Source organism: Chaetodon trifascialis, chromosome 8 (assembly GCF_039877785.1).
Source record: "Chaetodon trifascialis isolate fChaTrf1 chromosome 8, fChaTrf1.hap1, whole genome shotgun sequence".
In the NCBI taxonomy this organism is placed as follows: Eukaryota; Metazoa; Chordata; class Actinopteri; order Chaetodontiformes; family Chaetodontidae; genus Chaetodon; species Chaetodon trifascialis.
Window position 1 is genome coordinate 21,282,434 of NC_092063.1, and position 23,661 is coordinate 21,306,094.

A 23,661-nucleotide genomic window follows, 5' to 3' on the forward strand; every position below is an offset into this window, starting at 1 on the left:
AACCTACTTGTGTGATGGTTGTACAAACAGGCTAACAGATGAGCAAGAGGAAAGACCCTAATGCAGATGCTTGAGGCAGGGCTGGAGCAGTTCAATGATTTCAATGCATAAAACACAGAAGTACACAGGCTTACAGGAATAAGGCAGACAAGGGTCAAAAGCGGATAAGGCAGTCCAAACAGGCAAGCAAATCCAACAGGGAGCCAAGCCAAGAATCAAAAAATCCAAAAACACCACAAGCTCACAAGCACTGAACAGTAAGAAAAGAGCTGGCATGCTCCTCACACTGCACCACCGCAGACACCAGGAAAGCACCAGGGAGGGAAGGCTAATGAGGGACAGGTGAAACTAATCAACAATCACAAAGGCGGAACCTTCAACATAAAACAGGAACTGGGGATTCATAGGCAGCCTCAGGGCCGAGTCAACCTCAAAGGTCTGCTCTACTAAGCCCTTGGCAATATTATATGTGTGATTGTGGTTTTAAATGGAGGAACTGCCACAGTTTAAAGAGTCTATTATCAATATTTGTATATTTACAATGGATCATGTGACCAATGTGAAACAGGCCGGTCATGGATCTTATCACCTGACTCTGCAGGTCCTCTCATATTGACTTTCAGCTCATTGTTTTGGTTTTCTGGACGGCAGCTTTGGTCACACCAGGCAGAGGTAGATTATAAAAGAAAGTCAGATTTCTGCATCTTACACAAGACAGTTCCAATATAAACTGTTCACAATCATGACTCCAGGTGAGGACAGGTGGCACAGTATCACAAATGAAACTCCATTCACCTCATTTTATTGTGGAAAATTTCAGATTTCTCAAAACACGGACAAAAAAGATTGTCTGCATGCCTGGATACTACTCGAAGTACCGTGATGTCATGTGGTTTCATGCGGTGACATAACACGTTAAGTCAAGCAAACACTGGTTCCAGAAGGAAACAGAACACTCGAGCTAAAATGTAAAAAAGCTGAACTTGTGTGGTGCCAATGCCTGAGCACAAACATTCATACAAATACTAGTGGAGACAGGGTTGAGAGACAAACCTGGGGAAAAAAACAGAACAGAGGACCCTGTTTCCATTAGGCATTAAATTGCATAGTGTTACGACTAGCGTCGTGTTTTGGGATTTGTCTCTTTGCTCCCTGCTCTCCGTGTGTCCTTTTTGTTTTTAATGCTAATTAGCCTGTGCCATTGCCCGGCGGTGATTGGAGGAGCGTACCTGTCCTCGTTCCTGATTGGTCGCGCCAGGGTCTCACCGGATATATAAAGAGCCAAGATGGCGGCCATTGGTGGGCAGCAGGCAGAGGACCTCATCTCCCTCATCTCCCTCATCTCCCAAATCTCCCAAATCTCCCAAATCTCCCAAATCTCCCAAATCTCCCAACAGACCACATATTATTTTGTTAATGTTTGGAGTAGCTTTTGTTGAGAAGTAGGGTGGGACTGCCAGTTTGGTTGATAGTGTTTTCTCCTGTTTAGTTAGTTAGGAAGGTAAGGTTTTGTTATTTGTTTTTCTATAATTTATTAGTTTAGTTATTTATTTTTTAGATATGATCGTTTTGTTTGTTATTTTGGCATTAGTCCCTCCTGAAGTTTGACTCAGCATATTATTTACCATCCTTTAGTTCTTGTAAATAAAATCTATCATTTCTTTATTCGTTCAACCATTTGTCCATGTGGATCCTTGGGTCTTGGGGAAGATGGGGCCTTTTTCATGTTGTGTCTCAGACACCCCTGGACTGGGCATAACAATAGTGTTAAATTACCATGTGGTATAGTCTGAACCATACAGCGACAGTGAGACCTGTATCCATGGTGACTCAGCTGCTGACCACGCCAGCAGTTTTTGACACACAGAGGTACTTCCTTTCTAATCCGTATTATAATACCATGTTAAAATCCGCAAGACCCAGTTGACCCTTGCATCAACTGATAAGATGTGATGGCTTTGTCTTCTTGTGTTTTGTCTCACCGCTGAATCAAATAAGCGTTAATCACAGAGCGCTGCCTCCGTCAGCACTGCAGCACTGGCAGCTCTGAGGCATTGGATGCGTGTTGCACAGCGAGAGGAGCCGACAGAAGACCAGATGACACCATATTGAAGGTTTTAAAAATGTACCACGTTTTGTATTCGTTTACATCTCTCACAAAGTCAGGGAGAGGTCATAGACTGTTGTCAGCTACTATTATTTTTCTCTGCACTGAAGCCTAAAACGTCTGATCTCCTGTTTGAGCTTTAATCAACTGCTCGTATTCATATTTGAATCCACATTTTTGTCAGCATTAGTCTGATGAAGTACAGCAGATGTTTAGGGTAAAACCTCTGATAATTGCCCACGCAGATTTGTTTGATCGTCAGGCGAATCAACATTGAATCAGATGGGACAGAAAACTGCTGCTGAACTGTTTGCTGTTGGTTAAAATGATCAAGCGTGCCGCACTTGTGGTCGCACCCCAAGTGGTGTCACAGCAGATGTTTTCTTTCACAATCTTATTATTGTTTACTGTTTATTGCTTATATGATCCCCATTAGCAATAGGTTCTAGTCCTCCCGGGGTCCATAGATACACAGGGAATATGAAATACAGCAAAAATAACAGAGAAGAAGAACGATACAAATACACTGAATTGGTCCAGATGATAACTAAGTTACATTACGTCTAACATTGCCTCAAATACATGATATTTCCTTTACATTTCAGGCTTTTTGTGTCAGCAATGTGTTTGATGTGAGTTGATAACAGGCTCAAATATGAAGAGATTCTGTACAGAGTAGTGTCAAATTATTTATCTTAGGTTTGGGAGATACTGTCTTTGAGCCTGCTTAGTATTCGGATGGTGATTCTGGCTGATGTATTTAAGATGGTCAGAGAAGAATTCAGGTTTTCCTGGTAAAACATCCTGTTAAAAAGCAGAATACTAAGATACAAGTTTGGGTTTGGATAGTTTGGTTTGCAATTAGAAGCTTTTATATATCTTTCTTATTGGCTGCAGACCAAACAACCGAGAAATATGACAATAATATGAATCGAATGATGCTTGATTTTCTCATGATTTTCGACGCAGGAATGTCAGAGTGCAAGAGGGATGAAATGCAATGAAGAAGTGATTTCCAGAAGTTTGGTTTGGTTTCAGCGTGAGGCCAGAAACAGAGCATTTTTGAAAGTTTCAACCTACAGAGAACAGCTCAGCTTCAGTTTTCCAGCCTTTGTACCCTTTGAAACCTGGGAGCTGACCTGCTCTTCAACAGAAGTGTGCTGCTTCCTGCCCTGGGCTGTGACTTCACATAACACTATCAGCTGCTGGGGAGGTTATCCATGCTGAAAAAGCAGGCGTGATGCTGTTAAGTGCATATGGCGTATATTAATGTCATGTCTTGAAAATTACCGTGACCGTCTTGATGCGACCGCTGCCCCTGGTGCAGGTCCAGCCGGATCGGTTGAACAGGAGGCTGCAGACCTCCCCCTCCAGGCAGGGAGTCATCTCACACCACTGACGGCTCCGCACGATTCGTGCTGTGAGGGCGAAAGACAAGAGGGCAAAGAGGCAAATTAGACTGACAGATCCAGAGACCCAGTGAGAGGCTTCAAAATGTCAACTTTTCCTGGAACAAGCAACTAAACTATCTTTTTTATGCTTACCAAACAGGAAAGCATCTTCATATGTTGATGTGTCTACAAGCTTGTAGTATTTTAATTAGGTTCTTGTTGAACCACTATGTCTGAATTGCCTGTGGTAGTAACCTTTACAGACCAGCTGGCAGTCCATAAATTACTCTTCTGCTAAAGCTAGCTTTCACTGCAGCTGCATAGAAAGATTGCTCATTCCTTCTGACATTTTGTCACATTTAGCTTTGCTCTTGAAAGGGTTCTTTAGATTAATCTAGCTAAAAAGTTTTAGGTAAAAAGATGTTGTACCATTATACATCACAATATTGTTAGATGTATTTTCTTCTTGAAACTACCCTGAACAATTTCTTCTCAAACTTGCACTCGGTGGACAATATACCACTTTTCCCACAGTTTCTCTGGGAGATACTTATGTGCTTTGATTCTGCTGTTTGATCTTTTCACCATCAAGGCCACATACAGTACTATGTACATTATATTGCAGGAATCTTGAGCATTTCTTTGGCCACTCGAAGTGAACAGAGCTACATACATAGCAGGAATAGCAGGAATAACAGGAGCACACGTTCGTAGTTGGTTTGCAGCGATGGCTGAAAAAGCCATAGCCACCTTTTCCAAGTTCAGAAGAACTTTTCTACAAAAGCTCTGCATGTAAAGGAGGAAAATCATAGACACTTGCAAAACAACTGTAGTGCTGTAATTGGGACTGCACTGAATTTGTGGAGCTATAATGATGATATGAAATGTTCCATTTTTGGCTAAAATCTAGGATGATAACGCTTTAATATTTTCACTCCTGTATGCATTCTCAACTCAAGAAGAAACTGTGTGCTGTTACACAAACTAATGCAGTGTGATTAATTAGAGGGTGTCTTTTGGAGACTTTAATGTCTGCAGGGAGTCTGTGCTGAATGTTTGTTTTTATACTTATTTTTTGGGGCACTTTTGTACCTTTTTTAAATTAAACAGCGACACTAGAGAGATGACAGGAAATGACAGGCAAGACAGAGAGAGATGGGGAACAAAATGCAACAAAGGTCCCTGATCGAATGCAAAACGGGGACATTGCTGTTCACGGCCCATTGATGCTGGATTTTAAAAATATTTCTATTTCAGGTTTGGACGTGAACACAGGTGTCAAGGGGCAAATATATTAATTTGGGTGTACATGTCAGCTGGGACAGCCTCCAGCCTCCTGTGACCCTCAAGGATAAGCAGGTATAGCTAATGGTTGGATGAATTTTGGACTTTATACAGTTGCAAAGCTACACTGGGCAAAATAAACTGCTGTCAGGCCAAAGACAACTAACCTAAGTGCCATTTTCCTTGTTTTGTATTTGGATGGAGACACTGTAGATGGATATGATATAAACATGTTAACAATATTGTTTAATCTCGTGCACTGTTAATTCATGTGCACAAATCATCAATACAATAGCACAAATTAGCAATATTTCAATCCCTAGATTAGAGGGAGTGGAATACAGATTAGAAAGACAATAAAAAGCCAACGCGCTTCAATCTTCTTAAAGTTATTTGTCAGCAGCAGACGTCAGGCTGATAGAGTGAAAGCCAGTGATGCTCTCATTCTCCCTCTGCAGTCTGTCTGCATGACATTGAATTAGCATTCGCCTGTAGTCGACGCTGATAAGCACTGATTGTTCTTTACACAGTGTGCTAAAGCAACACTGAAAGGTTATCAGCTCTCTGCGGACCTGGCCGGGGCCGCTGCTCTTGCCTACCCACGATCCCCCTGGGGCAGCACATTGTGGAACGAGGTAACATGGTCGGCAAATTGAAAGAGAGGAACTACAATTCGTTGAATGTCCACAGGAGAGCTGAAGGCAGAACAGAGAGGGAGTGTGAGAGAGGGAGAGTAAGGAGGTGTGGAAAGGGAGGCCTTGTGACATTTTGCTGTGAGGTATTCCTGGTCCAGGCCTTGTTAACAGTCTGAAATTGGTCTTTGGAGTGTCAGACCCTCTGTAATAAAGATCTGTCATCTTGTGGTGTTTATCAAACCGGGTGAACACCCTTATATATGTAACCACACACATACGCACATACAAAATTACCGCTGTGTAGATATAAAGCAATTCTCCCTCTGCAAATAATAGATATTGTTGACTCAATGCAAGAAGAGCTGTGTTTTTTTAGTCTGCCCTCACATTGTAGTCAGGCAGCTAGGCGACACAGCAGTGGAACAAAACAATCCAGAAACCTGTCATCTCATTGAACCGAACAAGCTTAAGAAAATATTAAAGCTTCGCAACTCCAATCTGAGACAGAGTGGTCATTTCAGCTTCACCCTGAGCAGAGATTCCTCAGTGAGCAGGGGAAAATCTAAAGTGACCTTCCTCCTGACACAGCAACATGCCGTGGTGAATTTTCATTTTCACAGCCATCCGTCAGGCGCAACAAAGCGTAGATTTATCAGTCAGTTGCAGATGTAGTTTTGAGTACATTACAGGGCCAGCAAAAACTCAATTTCCAGGGCACGGAATAAAAGCTGAGCTGGCAAAGCGGCAGGAGTGCTGACTAACCGTGGAGTGCATCAGCCCAGCCAGCCCAGAGTCGCGGAGGTTGGCTAAAATAAATGCATTTTTCAGCTGCTGCCACAGTATCCAGGCACTCGATAGCTTGCCCTTGTTACTTTTTCAATGCCATCCATGACAGTGTGACTTGATCTATGATGACTTGATGAGTTTCCTGGTGCCGTGAGCCCTGGAGTCGTTGCACAGCGTTGGTTGGGATTAGAGCATCTCTGTGATAACTTCATCAGCAACGACATCATGAATAAAACAAGCAGCAACAAAATGGCACCACTGCAGTTTGGCTTCAGCCTGTCTCTATCCATCAAACCTATCTGTCCAATATGCTGGCAAACGCAATTGTAGACGCATTAAAAAGCTTATATGGCACAACCGCCCACACACGCGTCAACAGTATCCTGAGCAGACTTTAAGTGTCTGAGCTGAAGCTGTCCGAAAATATCCGCTTTATGATGCTGTTATATTTCATTTTAAAGTATCTTTTACATGCTGCTATTATAATAAACCTGGCTTGTTGGATCACTCATCTGGTGCAAATGGCTGAGAATAACTGTGTCTACCTGGACATTATGGTTTTATTATGATAGGTATCTGTTGTGTTCATGTTTTCCTGTTTGTGGTGGTGGCAGTGTGCAGCAGCAGCAGCAGAGGTGAAACAGCTGGCTGTGGTGGTGGAAAGAGAGAGAGAGAGAGAGAGAGAGAGAGAGAGAGAGAGAGAGAGAGAGTCTGTCTGTCTGGCTGACACCTGGGTGGCCCGTCCTGTTGCCGTCACTGTCTGAGTCCCACCCGGGGACCGAGGACGTCGGGCCAGGCTTGTCAGCTGCCAGGGTCCCTGTTGGGGTATGGCTCTGGACCTCCAACTAGATCACATGTAAGACCATCTGTCCCCCCCGTGCACAGTGCCAAGCCCTGCCCTGCCCAGCACAACACGGCACTGCCAGACGAGACTCAGAGCAGGGCAGGAGGCACAACAGTGAGTCCTGAACCAGACGCACTGTTATTCTGATGAAATCCTTTCTCTGCAGAAGTAAAAAATAACATCAAATTTTTACTAAAGCCACAGGCAGCTCATTTAAAATGTATTTAGATGGGTACAAGAAACTAAAAGACACAGTTTTACTGATAGTTTCTCAAATGCTAAAAGGAAAAACACCAAGAGTGTGTTCACTGCATTGACAAGACGGCATAAAAGAAAGTGTCAATCACCAAAACAATAAATTGTGCATCTCTTTGGCTAATTTAATTAAAAAAAAAAAAAAAAAGGCTAACTAGCTTAGCTGGGCACCAAAACAGTGTAACAGGTTTTCACAGGCTTTCAGGCTGATGTTAATGAAGCTTTAATCATGGATCAATTTGTAGTGGCCAGATTTTCAGCCCTCTGTCCTCTACGCAGCGCAACCTGCTACCACAGGCCTGATGGGCTTTCAGTTCTAATTATGCCAACACAAAAACACATTTTAAACATGGCCAAGCTGCAAATGACTCCATACTCCATAATAAACTGTGTTTTGTTGACCAAGCTGTTGCTGTGAATTACTGGGATTTTTTTGTTGCTTTTCGTTTTTTTCATAATGGCTTTGCTTTTTTATATTTCTGGTTGGTAACGTTTGTGGCAGGAAGTAAGATCACAAATGACGGACGGGAATCAGGAACATTCTAAATATAAACTGATTCTCCAGCGTTACATCTGTGGGTGTCATTCAGTCATACAGTAATAAGGTTTACTGGCAATCATACTGGCAAGATATCTGCAAATGTTTCTTCTGAGAAAATACCAAACTGTTGCCACGAACACATTCACTACCAGATATATTGATTTTTCTTATATTTCAAATTAATTTGTATCTTTCCAGCATTTTGAGGCTAGAAAGCACTTTCACTGAAATTTTAGGCTCCACTGATTTGAAAATTGAGAGGCTATTTAGAAGTGTAAGACTGGCGAGGCATTTGAGATGTAAAAGGAGCATGCTGTAAATGTTTATATAAAAGCCGGTATTTAAATAATGACTGATCACGAATTATCTCCAGTAGTTTTTCCTTTTCACTTGTTCGTAATTACTATCGATGCAACTCCACCCTGTGTGTTTTACAAATTAAAAGACAGAGATTATGCCATTTGAGCTGTGGAAATTATTTTGTTGTGGAACATCTGGGCTGGATTCAGTCTTTTGAAAATGCTTCAATAAAAATACATAGAGAAAAAACACTGCAGGTAATTAGTGAAAGAAGACAGTATTTCTGTTACAGGAGGGGAACTCAAAAATTAGCATGACGTGTCTGTGCTGTACAGAATTCATGCTTTGAAATGTATATTAAACAGCACTTTAAAATAGGAGGAGATCACAAAAATGGAAAATATGACAGATATGATTCTTTTAAAAAAAGGTCTCCAATATAAGCTTGTTTCAAATAAAGGCCTGGTTCTCTCTGCAGCTGAGGTAAGTAACAATTGTAACAAATCTTCTCAATTGTGTCCGCATTTTAATTTTGAAGAAATCTTTCCTTTCTAAATCTTTCATTTAGTGTCAATAATCATTGCAGAGTGTGAAAGCAGCAGCTGGCAGCCAGCATAAAAACAGCCTGCAGACTCTTATCATGGTGGCCATCGGGCTTCATACGATTACAGTGTGATGTGGTGGCATGGCAACAACGGGCCAAGCAGAGTAAGGGAGAGGGAGCGGGAGGGAGTCGGGGAGCAGATTAGAGTGAGAGCAGGGAGACAAGCAAGGAAAAGCACATAATCCTCCTGTGTACAGTGTGCAGACTAAACCATCACAACAGTGACACACAGCAGCACAGAAAGAGGGCAAAAAAGCTTGAAAGATGTCCCGAAAAAAGGCTAACAAAGAAGTTATTTTGTAGTAAAAAAAAACACACTGCACATGTCGCATAGCGAGAAGTTGTTCAGTGAATTACAATGTATAAGGAATAACAGAGTAAACACGTCAAACTGCACGAACGATGCAGCCGCCATCTGGGCCAATCAGCTGATAAGTTCTTAGATAGCTCAAATATAATAAACTTCACTCACTGCGAGGCTTAGGTAAGCTTGTTGGTATATCATTATGGAAGAGGGAATACTAGCAGGATGGCAAGGGAGATAAAAATATTTGTCCATTTGTCCCCTTTAAGCTGCCAGGTGCAGACTATTTTAAATTTGAAAATATCTCAAAGGCTACACCATCCGTAACCTTGGACTATAGCTTCTATTCTTTACAGGAAACAGCAATGAGAACTATAACTTTGCCTCCTCTACAGTCTCACCTCACTGCAAAGTTGGCATGGTCAAACATCGAACAGTGTATAGTACATGATCAGTATAAAAAGCAGCATTAGCGCCACTCTGTTCACAGAAAACAATGCTGATGATCACGTGCATTAGCCTCTGTTCCTTGCTACCAGGGCGGGATTCAAAATGGTGGAAAATCCAATATGACATAAACTGATGGTCTTTGAAGTAAGTTTGCAATGCAAGAACCCCTGTGTGCACTAATTCAGCATTAGTCAAACCTGCAGGGTGCGAGAGGATGTTTATTAAAGTTTCACTTCTGATTCGTAATCCCCCTACCACCAACATGCCAATCACTATAACTGGCAGTAAGAAAGCTTGAACACAGTGTTGCGATGTGTCATTTCTATGAGTTTCATTAAAAATCCAGCCAGCTGCACCTGAGATATATTGCACGTGACAGATGAACAAACAGGCACATGAACAGGCAGATCCACTACCACCCACTCATTTAATTTAGAATTCAGAAAGGTCAGGCAGGGGCAGCAGCTGAGGGCAAAATAAATGCTGTGTTCCAAATCACATCATTAATAATATAAAGTATACATACCAACCTTCACAGTACACTGTTTTTGCAGGAAGTATACAAGCCATTTATGTACTTTACTGCTTTGAGCAGGAAATGATATAAGACAATGAATGATGTCAGTCGATCTGTGACTTTGGAACACTATTGCCAAAGACAAAGTAAAATGTTCACGCAAACACGAAGGTGAGAGAGATAGAACTTTCATTCTCTTACAGGTGAAAAGATAAATTCAGGAGCACTGAAACATTGCCCCTCAGTCCAGTGCATTGCTGCTACAGTCTTACTTGTTCTGGTATAACCTGTAGCTTATAGTGGCTAATGTTAGCTATCGTTAGCAAAGATTTCAATATCACTGTGTAGCTGACATGACTCAGTTTGCTGACCTTGTGACTCTTCTCTGCTTGTGGCCTTCCAGCACTACAGTACAGTTTAACAGTTGTAGTTTACTTTACTTGCTTTATACTTGATTTTTTTCATTTTTTGAAATGCTTCTGGAGCTGTGTGGACATCATCCAAAATGTTTTTTTTTTTCCTTTTGGATATATATTGTGGGACAAGGTCTGCCAACACCACAAGCAATTTAGTATTCATACAGGCTGTTTGAAGCATACTTAATTGTGTCAGTTTCCAGTGTGAAGACACCAAATTATGCAGTATGTATGTACTGTATGTGGTAAAAAAAAAAACTAGGACACAAGTCTTGAACGCTGTCCATGGTGCTGATTCTGGATCTGTCTTGGGTATTCTTTAACATGCTGTCAGGCCACTACCATGGCAGTAAAGGGTGCCTTAGCTGATCAGCATCATCATCCTGTCTCGGCTTTTAAGCCTACTACATACTGTATGTCTTACTGATGTGCTGTTTGCTGAACCTTGGAGACGCCATGCCAAGACGGTCCTGTCAAATTTAGGAAGGTGAATTAATGCGTATAAGTTTGGTTGCCTAATATGCATTAAGTTCAGTTATTTATGTGTTTGCTTCTAATTCTCTGCACTTAGGTCCTATTTAGCAATGTTACAATTACAGTATCTCTCAGTGATTTCACATCCAAAAAAAGACCTGACATCAATATCAACCTGATATTGAACAGATTGTAAACATTTTATTCTCTCTGGCATTGCTTCACCTGTGAATCACAACTTGATTATTCCCAAAAAATACAACATCACTTTCCAAAATTAGCTCACTGTCTCTGGATGCAGCCTCCTAAAAACTTATAGAAATCATGCTGACACTGACCACTTTTTGGATTCTTTTTTTTTTTTTTTTTTTTTGGCCATTTTAGATAGTGGTAGTGTAGATACAACCAGGAAACACAGGGAGAAAGAGAGAGACACAGCATGCTGAAAATCAACCAGGGATGTTGTGTGTGTCTGGCACTAGAATTCTCTGAATTCTTGATTACAGAAATGGTGTGCAATACTTGGATTTCCTCTGTTTCTGGCAGTCAGAGTCTGCTGAGAGTATATCTCAGAGTATATCTGTTTTTATGTGTGTTGATAGGGGGCCAAACATCAGAGTGAATGTAAAGTTTAGGGTGTGGAGTACAAGGCAACAAACTATATACTGCTATATATGATGAACTTACTCTTGAAAACCTGAAAAGCAAACCTGGTTTTGAGTCGGCGAATGATCAGACTACAATAGTTAATATAAACACTGAACAGCCCAGAGTCAGCCGGTGATGGTTCCACTTTCATTGAGGGTAACTATTCCATCACTACACATTTCAAAAAGGCAGTGATCCACCCCTCCTGCTGCTGTGAGTTATATTAAATTGACCCAGAGGACAGTGAGCCCTTGCTGCGTTAATAACTGCTCAGTGAAAAGTACACTGAAGCCTCAGTGAGAGATACAAACGAATAAACATGTTTATAAGCCAGTAAATTAATTTATGTATTTAGAAGGGTAAAGGGGCATTTATAGGAATTCACACCAAAAGCGAATGTAACTTAAACTCTGAGTTAAAGGTCAGAGAGGATATCTGAACAGTTTCAGCATTAGATGCATTGCATTCTCAGGCAATATGCAGAAACTCCACTTTAAAGCCTTGTGACGACAGACACTACTTCAGCTGCCAGCAGAAAGCCTTTAAACGAGCCTATGAGCAACAGGTTTCACCTTTAATGCACTGGCTATTAATGGAGTGCAGGGTGTGGTGCGGCAGGAAGCCAGCAATAATCAATTTCCTGCTGCTGTAATCATAGTTCTCTGTGAGTTAATTAGCATCTGTTGACTGTTACGGAGAGGTGTCTGCAGAGAGGGAGAGGTGGTTGAAGTCTGTGTGTGTGTGGGTAGCGTGACACAGGCTGTGGGACTGCGGTCTCATGTCAGGGCTATTAGATTAAGGCTAACATGAGTCACTGCGCGATAGATTTAATGGTACCTCTGATGCACGCGATTGTGATATTGTGCGATCCAATCAGCACAGCAGATGGACTGTGTCACACCCCCGACCCAGTCCTCTCATCTGTCTTATCACCTTCCTCTAGATACTGTCTAATAACACAGGGCTTTAAAGTATAAAAATCTTATCTACAAAGCGGATGAACGCCACACATTTTCCATTACAAGTGATTTTTTTCCAGCTGGAGCACATGAAGAACACCAGAGGGGAGGAAAATTCAACATAATACAGAGTGAAGACATCGAAAGAGGCACAAAGTGATTATTAACTTGCTCATGTCATACTGGCTCATTGGAGGAGGTCTGATGCAGACAACCAATCGCATAGTTAGGAGTCAAACAGTCTAAGTGGCATCAAAAAGGTACACAAAGTGATTATTGATTGGCTGGTTAAACAACCAACCTGCTGTACATTTTGTTCTATAGGAGCTTTTTTAGGATGGAATTGGGTGATATGGCCTTAAATTAGGGTACTTTTTTAGGGACAATATTCAAGATAATATGATAAATTCTGACAAATACTTCATTACTACTTTTACTACTTATTTATTACATCATTAAGGCAACTAGCCAATGATTCAGCTTGATTGTAGCTGATGATTTCTAGCTCTTGTCTTCTGTGTGAGATGTGCAATAAGTTTGCTGTGTTGACACCTTTTGTAGATCTAACCTTTAATGACCAAATCACTGCCACAGTATTCAACTGGCTCCATTCTTTGAAACTAATTCCTCCATAGCAGAGTCTTTAGCAACTTCACTTTCACTTTCAGCCATGCTTGTTGCCACTGTGTGCAGTCCTGAAACAAAATGCATCAACACATCACACGCATCACAAATAACATTTGACAATTTTTTTTACCCAACCGCACTGTAACACCAGAGAGATAAGAACAAGAGATTAAAAAAGAAAGAGGTCCAGCTAGCATAGACCTTTTTCACAATGCTGTGACATTCAAATATGAAAAGGTGTGATTAATGAAGCAAAGCGTTAGTTCAGGGAGAACACTGAAGCCGCAATTCTGTTGGCTGATTGGCACCATTTTGCAGTATGCTTTACAATGATGAGCTCATTCACAGCTGTGTACCCAGTAACATCCAATCATATTATACATATATCATGTAGGTGTACAGTGCAGACATAATAACCTGACACTTATCACTGTTGCACCCAATCGCGCTTATGCCAATGACATTTGCTGCTGCGGCTCCCTCCACCACCCCAACCTCCTCCTCATATGGTATTTGTCATGTTGTTGATTTAAATAAGATTTATTTTTCATGGATGTGTTTATTAACAGGGACTAGGGGACTATAAATTATAAATTCTTTGATGACTGAAAAAACATTAATAATGACCACATTGCATTCCAGATGTTCCAGATGTAGGGCTCTGACATTGTGCATGCCGGTTCACTGGGAAGGGACACATAATAGAACAATTCTATCATTGATGTTTAGTTACATCTGTGCTTTTTCATTAGGATTTTTCATGGTGTTCCTGTTCTGTTTTTGCTAATCTTATTTTTAGATGAGAAAGCTGACACCGCTCTCAAATCTGACTGTTAAATATGAAGCTAATGCAAACAGTTATCTTAGCTTAGCTTAGCATAATGACTAGAAACAGAGGGGTACAGCGAGCCTGGCTCTGTCCAGTGGTAATGAAATCTGCATACAAGCACCTCTAAAGCTCAGTATTTACATGTTATGTCTCATTTGTTTAGTTCATCTAAAAACTGAAATGTAAAAAACTGGTCCCAGCCAGTTACCAATGTTTATGCTAAGCTATGATAGGCTAACCGGCTGCCCGCTGTAGCTTCGTATCCACTAAAAAGATTTGAGAGTGGAATTGATCTTCTTATCTAACTTGCCAACAAAGCAAATAAGTATATTTCCCCAAATGCCAATCCTCATTTAACTAACACAAGTAAGAAGAATACAACTTCACACTACATCACCAACTTTATAATCATCAAAATAAAGGCATGAATCAAGCATTCATCTGGTGTTCATTTGGTGCAAATCAAAGGCCAATCATGTTTCAACCAAATAAATGAGAATGAGAGTAATTCTTGTAGAAAAACAACACTGCTGTGCAACTAATGAATTGGTCTAAGGCAGAAATTCATGCAATGGTCCCCGTACAGACACATATTAGAGGCTTCTGACTCACTGCCAGAATGTTGTAGTAATAAATGATATGGTCACTACAGGTGATAAAGGTGCCCGCGACGGGAATAGTAATAGTTGTACTGTCAATAAATGGGTTAACTTCCAGAGAATTAAATTACAGAAACATTAAACTGTTTCTAACGGATCATCTGGGGAACATTTTCATTAAATCAGCATTAATTTATCCACAGACTGAAGCACTACTGTGCTACACATTCATACATTTGGGTTGGTTGGGTCAGCAGTGGTCACCCGCTTCCCTGACCATTTCGCCTGTGGTTTTAACTCACTCCGACGAAATCTGTAAAATATGCCCTCCTCTGGGCTAGAAAGGTCATTCAACCCACCATCTACGCATGCCGGCCTGGCCCTGGTGGTCCCGGCGATCTGGCCTCTTCGGCAGGCACAGCGGGCCGTCTGCCTAGCGATGGTCCGTCTGGGAACGCTGCTGTCTCTGTTGAGCATCACTATCTCACAGGTTCCCACCGCCAACTGGCCTGCCAAACACAACAGCGAGGAACAAAGTACATCACATTAGCATAATGAGACTGTAACAAACATATTACAGAGGAGCAACTGGTGTTCAAAGGTACAAACAACAGGCCGCCTGCATGCAGGCCGCTTGTTTTTGGTCAGCGTGGCTCTGTAAAGTTTCATACTCTCATTTAAAGTCTCAAATAGAAAAATGAAAAACTGATTTCAGTGCTTTAAAAGCAGCAGGCTAGAATGCTTCTTCAGATGTAGTACAGCATGGCTGGCTGCTCTGTTGATAAAAGTGTCTTACAGTGATCATGCGGAAAACCCTCCGAGAAGCTGTTAAAAGGACATTTTCTATTTGACTGGTCGTAACAGCAAAGCCTGAAGATATGAAACGAAATGAAATGAAGAAATAACATACTGCCTGGTTTGTTCTTGTTAGCATGTTAGGAGTAAAATCCAAAGTGTTTTTCTGATTGGGAGCATGAATGTGCTCAGTGAATTTCATAGTAAGCAGCCCCTTACATTATGACACAGACTGTCCTCAACAGAAGAACAACAGCAGGGGTCATTTATTCAAATGCCTAAAACAACCTCTGTTCACATGTGTCTGACAGGGTCGTCGGAAGCAAAGGTGGCCTGACAATGTTACAGCACAGCAAAGCCCCAGAGAGTATTTGAGTCTGATCAAATCTTAAACATAGTGAGAGCAACATCATCCTATCAATCGACAAATCAGACACTCATATGGGTGGTGTGGCAGGGCAAACTGAGACACAACAAAGCGGACGTAATGTGTAGTTTGGAGGATTTATTGACTTTGTCGGGTGAGAGGGAAAGCTTATGGGGTGTGGAAAAGATGTCATTAGTGCTGATTAGCAAATGTTAGCATGCTAACACGCTAAACTAAAATGGTGAACATGTGAAACGATATACTTGCCGTTAGCATTTTGTTCAAAGCACTGCTGTGCCAAAATACAGCATCACAGAGCTGCGAGCAAAGCTGTAGTCTTGTTATACATTAAATGATGCTATCTGGACAATTTTATCTTATCATATAGTATTTCTATATCATAATCTATTCATTATATTTAATTTATATTAAGTCAAAGCCAAAACACATGTCCTAGTTAATACCCTAACATAATGTTTTAGATCATGTTAAAATCTCGTTTGCCTCAGGGGCAACAGAATCTTATTTAAAATTTGTAAAGTTTTATTTTTGACAATTGAACTATTGAAACCTGGACCGCTGGCTGAAATAATGTACGAGTCGTGAAGTGGCAGTGGCTGCTGGTCACTGTGCTACTACAACAGAGCCATTTTCAGGCCAAGCTCTACTGAAATGGCAAATAGACGGAATGTCTTAAGGTGATGATTACCTTGCTCAGAAATCTCTGAGTGCTATTCTTACACCTCTATCCAAGCACAGAGAATTACTTCAATAGTTCTCCAGGCATTACAAATTGATGGATGACTCCCTGGCCAGGGACCTGTGGCAGAGCAGTTTTTTTTGAGTATCAAGTTTGTCAGAATGTGATTTCTAAATTAAATACATAAGCCGGAGAAACCTGCAGTTCACAGGGGTGTTTCAGCATCCAATGGGACGCCTTGGAAGAGGGGAAAATATTTCTTAAATAAGAAGTCATTATCTTGACTTTTTGTGTCAGGGGAGTTAAAAGAGTTGATTAAACACTTTTAAAACTTTTACTTGGCAAATTGCATGATGAAATTATTCCAATTTAAATAGTGTTATTTGAAATATTGAGTGAGTTTGGATGAATTCATTTAAGATTTTTTGCAACAGCAAGAGATGAATTTCTATCAGCCAGAGCTGCTCAGCATTCAAACATTCGGTGCACCGGTGTCACACTGTTGTTAAGGTTAGCAGATGAGCTTTGTGCCCAGAATTGCAGCTGCTAGCTCTCGCATGATGATGCATGCTGATCGTTTGTAATGAGTCACATTGAAAAGCGGGCAAACAAAAGAAGAGCTGTAACAATGATGTTTGCAATGTTTAGGTTTATTAAATGAACCCTCTGCGTGGCCTTTTGTAGCTGACAGTCTGATTGAACACTTACTGTTGAAGAAGCAGTTTTGTTTGGGTAAATTATTTAGAAACCCACGGGAATATATTTAATTGACTTTTATTTAGGCCTTCCTGGCGTGTTTGAGAGGAATTATTAACTGTTAATAGTCTTGTGTTTGGTAGATAAACAAGCTTTAATCACAGTAAATTGCTTGAGGGTGTTTGCTGCTGCAAAAACATGTTTGGAAGAACAAATGTTTCAGTGTATGTCGATGACACATTTTCTGTCTCACCTTTGTCATTTAAAATCAAAGTGAGATTTCTTGCATCCTCAAAGGAGAACTAAGAAACAAATCAACAGCCGGCTGAACTGCAGCTGAACAACACTAACACCAACACTAACTTATCTGCACTAGGTTGAACAGCAAAGCAGGAGTAAAAGTTCAGGAAACTTGTTTCACCTTTGTAATGATCTGGAAAAAGTAACAGTTTCTTGCTCCTTTTCTTTACTGAATGGAAAGCTGCCAGTGAAAGCCATTCAGCCTGACACTGAAATAAAATGAGCTCAGTGAAGGTAGGTTTGATTAGAGTCTGTGCTGCAGTTCCTGTAAGGTCAATCCATGGCATTCACCAACCATCACTCCTTTATACTGCTGTTTCCAGTTCTTCCCAACACCCTTAAAGGCTCATTAAATGAGACGCTAACTGCTCTGTAGCATGAAATGGCTGTAATAATGGCAAAGGTTGAAAGGGTTGTTGATCAACACAAATGACTCATAAAATTATCTCAGCAGGTGCTGAGACTTCCAACTTTCAAATGCTACCAATTTTCAGAGGAAGACATCCTGGAAAGACTCCAGATGATGATTCCTACTCATTATGGTGACCCTGTGAGCTTTCTTTTAGCAAAATCATAGGTCAAAATGTCTCCTGGCCATGGCCAGATCAACCCACAAGGGGGAGCAAATATTAACTTTGGGGCCCCCAACTAGTAATTCGCCATGCACAGTTTAACATAACCTTTAAGTGCCAATTGACCTGCACCTCTAAAGCTCACTAATTATTAAGTTATAATTCTTTTGAGAATTTTGCCAACAAATAAAAAAGACCATTTTACAGCGAGTCATGTGTTGGCCTATTTCTTAGCTCTGAGCAGAGTCAGGCCAAGACACGTAATGGATAGCTAGAATGGTATCAGTTTTCTCATCTAACAAGCCAGAAAGTGAGTATGTTTCAACTATCCCTTCATCACACTTCAGATGTGGATATTCCAAGATGTAACTTACCAAAAAATCAAATGATCATAAATCAAGTGACAGTCTTTCGGGCCTTGTTGCTGCTTTGTCTGTTCTCCGGAAGATTAAACCCTTTTCATTTTCAGAGCTTTCCTCCAGCTCCATCGCCTCAAAGCAGCAGCTTCTGGGGCCTGCGAGCCAGACTTAAGACTTTTACTTAACTATTTTTCCCTGTAAGTAGCCATACGCCACACCAAACTTTTGCCAGGACAAATAGGACAAATCTGCATCTCAGTGAATGGAGCTGTGGATGGCTGCTGCTGGTCTCAGCAGCAGCCACACTTTGTGATTTAGACTGATAAGATTGGTGTATTTTTCCATGAAATTATTACCTAGACCAGTCTTGGGACTCATAAAACACAATCACCTCTACGAAGAACTGCTTTGCACATTTCATTTCATAGCATCAGCCCTTGCTGCCCATCCTCCCCCACCCACTACCCACCACTCAGCCTACCCCACTCTCTTTTTGCTGAGGCAAGTCCCTGTACACTTGGTGGGTGCTTGGAGGACAGAGGTGCCATCACATATCAGTGCTCTCTGCCATGTTTCAACACTGAACAGATGAATGGGCTTCATGCAATAAGCCTGAAGGAGGAGGATAGTAAGGCGGAGGGGGGAGTTGAAGTGGGGAGTTGTGTTGTGTGTGGGTGGTTGTGTGCGTGGGGGGGGTGCGGCTACTTTGTAAAGTGCTGTAAGCTCCACAACCAGAGCTCCATCATACATACAGGACTTAATTCATATGACAGGGTGTTCCTGTCACTCAGCAGCATGACGACACTTGGCCTCGTCTCTATTTCACATAATGGAACACACATATGGCTGCGGCAGCGAGGAGCATGCCGAGTGAAGGACGGCGCCACGTGGCCATGCAGGCTCTGGATCCCATCAGGAACTAGAAGGCTACAGGAAGCTGATGTAAAGCACACAGAGATTGGCTCTCAGCACTGACTGGCAGCCCGATGACCTTATCACTGAATCACAACACTATACAAGCACAAAGTGGCAGTGCATGCATGCACATGGGTTCAGACACAGGTCTTAGTCTGTGCTCTAGATATCAGCGCTTTGATCAGGCACACTGCAGGTCGCCAAAGAACAGGAGGACAAATATCTTAATATCTCTGCCTAAAAGAGGCTGCCAGGAGCTTGCTTTCACAATCTTCTCCGTGAGTCACTGCAGGATGGAGAAGCGATGGGTATGATGAGGTTATTCAGCCCTTGAAACACTGCAACAGCAGACCTTGGTAACATAACGTTAACATCTAGCATTCTATTCCAACTATTTACTGTTCGTTATTTAGACATTTGCACTTAACAATTCATTCTCACTTATCTTTCTTCTTGTTTGTCTTTTTCATTAAGACTGTGCAGATACCTCAGTAGTTAGTCCTAACTGATAAAATACCATTATCAGATTTAACAGACAAACACATCAGACACAGCTCTGCACTGCTCCCGTACAAGTGAAACCAGATTGGGAGCTGCTCTGTTTCTCCTCAGGGAATTTGCCATAAAATTATATGACAGGCTGCACTGAATGAACTATGACAAAGATTCCATTTCCATATTAAAACAATCTTCCTTTATAGATCGTAATTACTTGCGGGCTGCTAAAGATGGAAGTGAGCTTTTACAGTGTTTTATTGCAAAGAGCGCCTCTGCAAAGTACAGTTTTGAAGCATATTTATTAAAAATTCCACTTCCTGTAAAGCTAGTGCAGTTAATTATTCATGACAATATGTATTGTATTTGGTATTATTCCCCATACAGACCCAGCGACTGCGCAGAGCCGTTTGGTGCCGGCTTGGCTTAAACTTCCTGGCACTGAATCTAACCAGTTTTTCCCTGAGAGAGCCAATCAGACTCTAATCACTACACTGGCATACAATAATAAGTCTGAGTGATTATCTTCATTCCATTGTATCTTCCTGTCTTGATAGAAGTGTCGTTCTCAAGGATGAAAATGGGGCTGCCAACAAAGCGCCAGTTTAGAGAGCATGACAATCATATTAACATGCATCAATTCAGACATGAATTCAACTGATCTTTTATGGAAGATTTAAAACATTGTATGAGATGTTATAAATATTAATGGTGCAGGTAATCAGTCAAAATTGATTTGTAGTGGCTGCTCAGTTTTGCATGTAATGAGCACTCACTGTATCCTCATATCACCACAAATCATACATCCATACAGTTACTCCATGCTGCTTAGAGTTACAGTATGCCTTTCTCTTTGAAATCCTTGTGTTTACAGCGGCAGCTAATGATTTCTATTATTATCGATTATGGAGTGTGTAATTGAATTATTCAAATGGACTGTTTTTATATAGCGCCGTCCAGCCGAGCAGGACAGAGTGTTTTGTAAAGCCTCTCATTTAAACACACTCACATGCACATGACTGTGGAGAACTCAATGATTAATCAATGACCTCCCACCTGAACCGAATGTCAGATGGTGGAAAACTGTTTGTTTTGTCCAGCCAACAGCCCAAAACCCCGAAATATTCAATTCACTGTGCTAAATCCTCACAACTGATGAGCTGAAACTGGAGAATGGGCCTCATGCAAGAAGTACTCATACAAAAAGATTTGTTCTTGACAGACTTTCTGCATCCATAAATTTTCTCTATGGTACAAATCATGCACCAAAAAGTCTTCCTTGCTGTACGTGGATGGAGGAGGTGGGGCTTGTTTGACTTAAACATTAGAATGCCTTAATCTGAATGAATTTGGAATTTTAACATGTTACTGAAAAAGAATCTTAACTAAAACGATAAATGAAAGTGTAAGTAAAATCAATATTCTGTCCATCGTGTGATGTGATGTGCTTGCCAATTTGCTGAGACGACCAACAACTTTATGCAACTTCAAGTGAAGAGCCTTCGTCTAACATGTGACTGTGTAACATCACCTGTCATGAAATGTTTACTCTTGTCTGCTGACATGCCTGTCACATCCGCTCGACTGCCTTCTATCTAAGTCATGGGCCGCTTTGCTTTAGATGACATTAGATATTTTTTTTGCATCTGACTTCATGTCAGACTGTTCCCTCTTTATTTTTGGCACAATACATTTGCAAGGACACCATGTTGACAGTGATACAACTACTGACACTCCTGCCCTTGTTATGTTTTCATCTGCTGATGTCCAACGGCAGGACTTCAAGCTCTGAGACGTGAAATTCTTATTTGAACTTGGGTGACATTTTTCTGAATGACACTTGGCCACAAACAGAGCAGAACGGGAAGCCTTACAAAGCAATTTGGCAGTGTCAAACAAGTTAATGCTCCAAATGTGCACCTACTCACGAACAGCTGGTCTTCATCAAGTTAAAATGAGAGATCTGAGACAGGTTTGTGCAGTTTAAAGAACTGCTGAATCTGGCTGAAACACTCTCACTCACATGGGAATGATTGTTTTTATTATTGATTAATCTGATGCCTATTTTCTTGGTGAAGAAAAGTTTAGAAAAGTGCACATGAACATTTTCTAAAGGTTAAGATGACGATATCGAACTATTTTCTAGGTAAGGAAGTTGGGAATGTTTGGTATTTTTGCTTAAAAAATGACGTTAATGATTAATGAATTATCCAAATAATTTCCTTTTCGACCAACAATTAACTATTTCAGCCCGATTAAGAATATTAGCATACTCTTATGCTGGCCCATTGTTTGGATTTTTGCCTTGATTTTATAAAAATAGTCAATTACTGAAATGATTCACCACAATCAGCTGATAATATACAATAGTTCACCTGGCTTAGTTGCCACTGACATAACACTGTTACTCGCAGTGTTACATTAGATAAAAAGAGACGCTAATCAACACAATCATGCAAATGAAAAGGTAATCTAAGTTTTTATCTGGATTTACTGTCCACTGCTGCTCTGATTTTAATTGCAGTGAGTCCATTTTCCTTTCATGCCTGTTCTGATCTCGCAGCTCTGTCTGTTATTAACAACTCAGGATGACATCAAACAGCAATCTTATTCAACTGAGCATATGCTAGTCAAGGCAGCTACAGCCAAGTGCATCTCATTACCTTAACACCATTTGACGCGTGCAGCGCAGTAGGTGGCATGTAATAGGACACCAGGTGAGAGAGGCAGATGTTTGACTGACCCCATGCTATACGCTTCCTGACATCCCCGTGATCTTCTGCTGCTAAACAAGTAGGGCAGCAGAGCAGTGGAGCGAAACATGTGCTTTATATTAATGTGCTTGGTTTAAAGGGAATACCACCGTTTGATTTCACCTGGTATTTGAATACTCTTCAGCAGCCCGATCAATATTTATGCAAGTGAACAACTCTCTGCTGAAGTCAGAGGACCTGTAATGGTATCTAAGTATGCAATTTAATCTGAAGCTGACAAAAATGAATCAGGAACGACAGTAAAGGGAAGTGCTGGAGCAGCCGGTGACCTCCACAGATGAGGGGTATGTTATGCTATTACAGGATGAAGCTCATTTATCTGCAAGCAGTAAAATAAGCACTGTGTTGGCCCACAGTCAGTCCACCTTTTATTGTTCTGAGGAGCAGTTCCAGCTCTCATATCCTGATGACAATACAGGCTGGAGTTTCTGCTCTCAAAAGCTTGTCATATTCACAAATGTGTACCTGCATTGTATTCAAACGAGAGGATTTTTAAGTCTGCACAAAGCGTGATTTTTTTGCAATCACGAGCACCCAGTGGGGCTGCAGGGAAAGAGAGAAAAGAACTGCACCCCAGCAGCTGAGACGCCGGAGATGTGCTCTATTTGCCCAAATTTAATTCTCATGTCAGGTGTGTACACTACTCCACCCACAGGGAATGACAAATTGAAACTTCTCGTAGCAGCAGTAGGATGGCGCTCCCTCGGGAGGAAGCCGGGCTTAACAGCGTTAGATTGTTTCCTTTCTCAATGGAAAGCATGGGAGGCTGTATAGTTTGCTAACATCACTTTACACGACTTCTAGGTCTTTGCAGGTTTTTTTTTTTAAGTTACCACTCTGTAACATTCAGTGCTGCCATTGTTTGACATTGCCAAGGGCTGCTTTAAAATAGAAAATATTCCCCTTACATACATCCCCTGCGAGGACCAACACTGTAATATAGGCCTGGTCTGTGAAATGTCTTGTATAGCACACGATAGAGGTGGTTTATGATAGATTTCTGTTGCAGTGATGCAGCACAGTCTGGGCTGCAGAGATATTACAATGTAGAGTACACTCAGACAATTGGTTGTGGATGAATACAGGCTTGAGGCATAAGGAGCGAACGTGCAATATGC

The 23,661-nt window shown here is 41.2% G+C and overlaps 1 protein-coding gene across 1 annotated transcript in view; it reads right to left on the minus strand.

Moving 5' to 3' along the window:
- The window catches only part of tafa5l (TAFA chemokine like family member 5, like), a 44,647-nt gene that overhangs the window by 15,426 nt on the left and 5,560 nt on the right, over positions 1-23,661 (minus strand). The window contains exons 2-3 of the mRNA XM_070969497.1: positions 14,930-15,079; positions 3,398-3,525 (exon numbers count right to left, since the gene is read on the minus strand). Coding sequence (XP_070825598.1) covers positions 3,398-3,525; positions 14,930-15,079 — 278 coding nt within the window. The remainder of the gene's footprint in view (positions 1-3,397; positions 3,526-14,929; positions 15,080-23,661) is intronic.